The 1,409-nt window shown below is 41.4% G+C and overlaps 1 protein-coding gene across 1 annotated transcript; it reads right to left on the reverse strand.

Annotated features, from left to right (window-relative positions):
* Positions 1–200: 200 nt before the first annotated feature.
* Positions 201–695, reverse strand: LOC148947607 (uncharacterized). Its single transcript, XM_089095949.1, has one exon. The coding sequence runs from the start codon at positions 693–695 to the stop codon at positions 201–203; it is 495 nt and encodes a 164-aa protein (XP_088952075.1).
* Between the last annotated feature and the right edge of the window lie 714 nt (positions 696–1,409).

Consider the following 1,409-nt stretch of genomic DNA (forward strand, 5'->3'; position numbering starts at 1 on the left):
ATCTCTTGATCAGCATGTACTAAAGTGTAAATGAAACTGTTTGCAAGCGCTCTCAGTCGTCTCCAATAAGAACGGTCATTGGAGCGTGAAGTGGCCTCATTTTGGTAGAGGGTTCGGTTGAATTGTAGGGGAGGGAGAGACACATAAACAATGGTTATCCGACTCCGGATATTACTGGTAATTACACAATAGGGATTTTATTAGGATATTCTAGTTGCAGGGGGCGGTGGGGGGAGGCGGAGTACGAGGCCGTACACTCTAATAGAACGAGCTTCTAAGGAGGTGGAGAGTTTCGCTAACTTGAAGGTCCACAGGATCTCAGTCTTGTGGATCTTGTCATACCATTTGAAGCCTTCAACTCGACGCAGGTGTTTAGTTTGGATGGAATCGAACTTTCTTAGTTGTGTCTGGGTTATCGGCCATGTCTCAGAAGAGTGCAGCATGATGCATGAGACTGTGGCGTTATTGATACGGACTTTTGTAAGGCGACTAATTTGCGGTTTGTGGAAGACTGCTCTCAGGAGCCGTCCGAATACAAAGTTTTCTTTGGCTGATCTGGCTGAGATTTTGGCGTCAAGTGTGCCATTTGATGAGATAATTGATCCAAGATAAGTGAACTGCTTTACCACGTCAACAGATTGGCCGTTGATCGCAACAGTTAAGGGTGATACCGATGCGGTATTTTCTATGGGCATGATTTTCGTTTTCTTCTAGTTGATTTGCAGCCCAACTACGGAGGCAGTGGAGGAGAGGGTCTCCAGTGCAGACTTAAGTTGGTCGAGATTTTTGCTAAGTACGGCTACATAGTCGGCAGAGTCCACATCAGACAAAGTCCTCCCAGCAGAACGTATGCAAAAAGGGTGTACACTGTGTGTCTTGTTCGAAACGTGGTCAATGTAAATTCAAGAAGTAAATTCCAATTTGAGAACCATGCAAAGCCTAGAGACACTCAATGACTGGGAATAATTGTATAAACAAGACACCTAGACATGGATTTGATGAAAAATCAAAATTAATGATTAGACTCCATATATGAAAAATACATTCTTTGAAACAAAAAATATGCAGAAGCATATTGTCAATATCATTCATTATATAGAGTTACAAGAAAAGAGACTCACTCAATACAAAAGTACAATGTGACTCATAAACACCTACTATCAATAAAATCACGTCAGTCCATTATGTTATTGAACAGGAATAAACAGACATATAGAAGTAACACAGAAACTTATATTCATCAAGGAGGACGCCCCATATTAGTACATTTCTAAACTACATCTATAACACTCTTAGAGAGAAATAGTAACACCAACTCTGACCCCCAGTACAGAGCAGAGGAACCCAAGAGACAGACCCCCAAACATGATACATACTATCCAATTGCTGAAATTGAAGTTGACTAAGCA

This window comes from Artemia sp. Qi Xiang Cuo, chromosome 10, assembly GCF_049724085.1.
Source record: "Artemia sp. Qi Xiang Cuo chromosome 10, ASM4972408v1, whole genome shotgun sequence".
In the NCBI taxonomy this organism is placed as follows: domain Eukaryota; kingdom Metazoa; phylum Arthropoda; class Branchiopoda; order Anostraca; family Artemiidae; genus Artemia; species Artemia sp. Qi Xiang Cuo.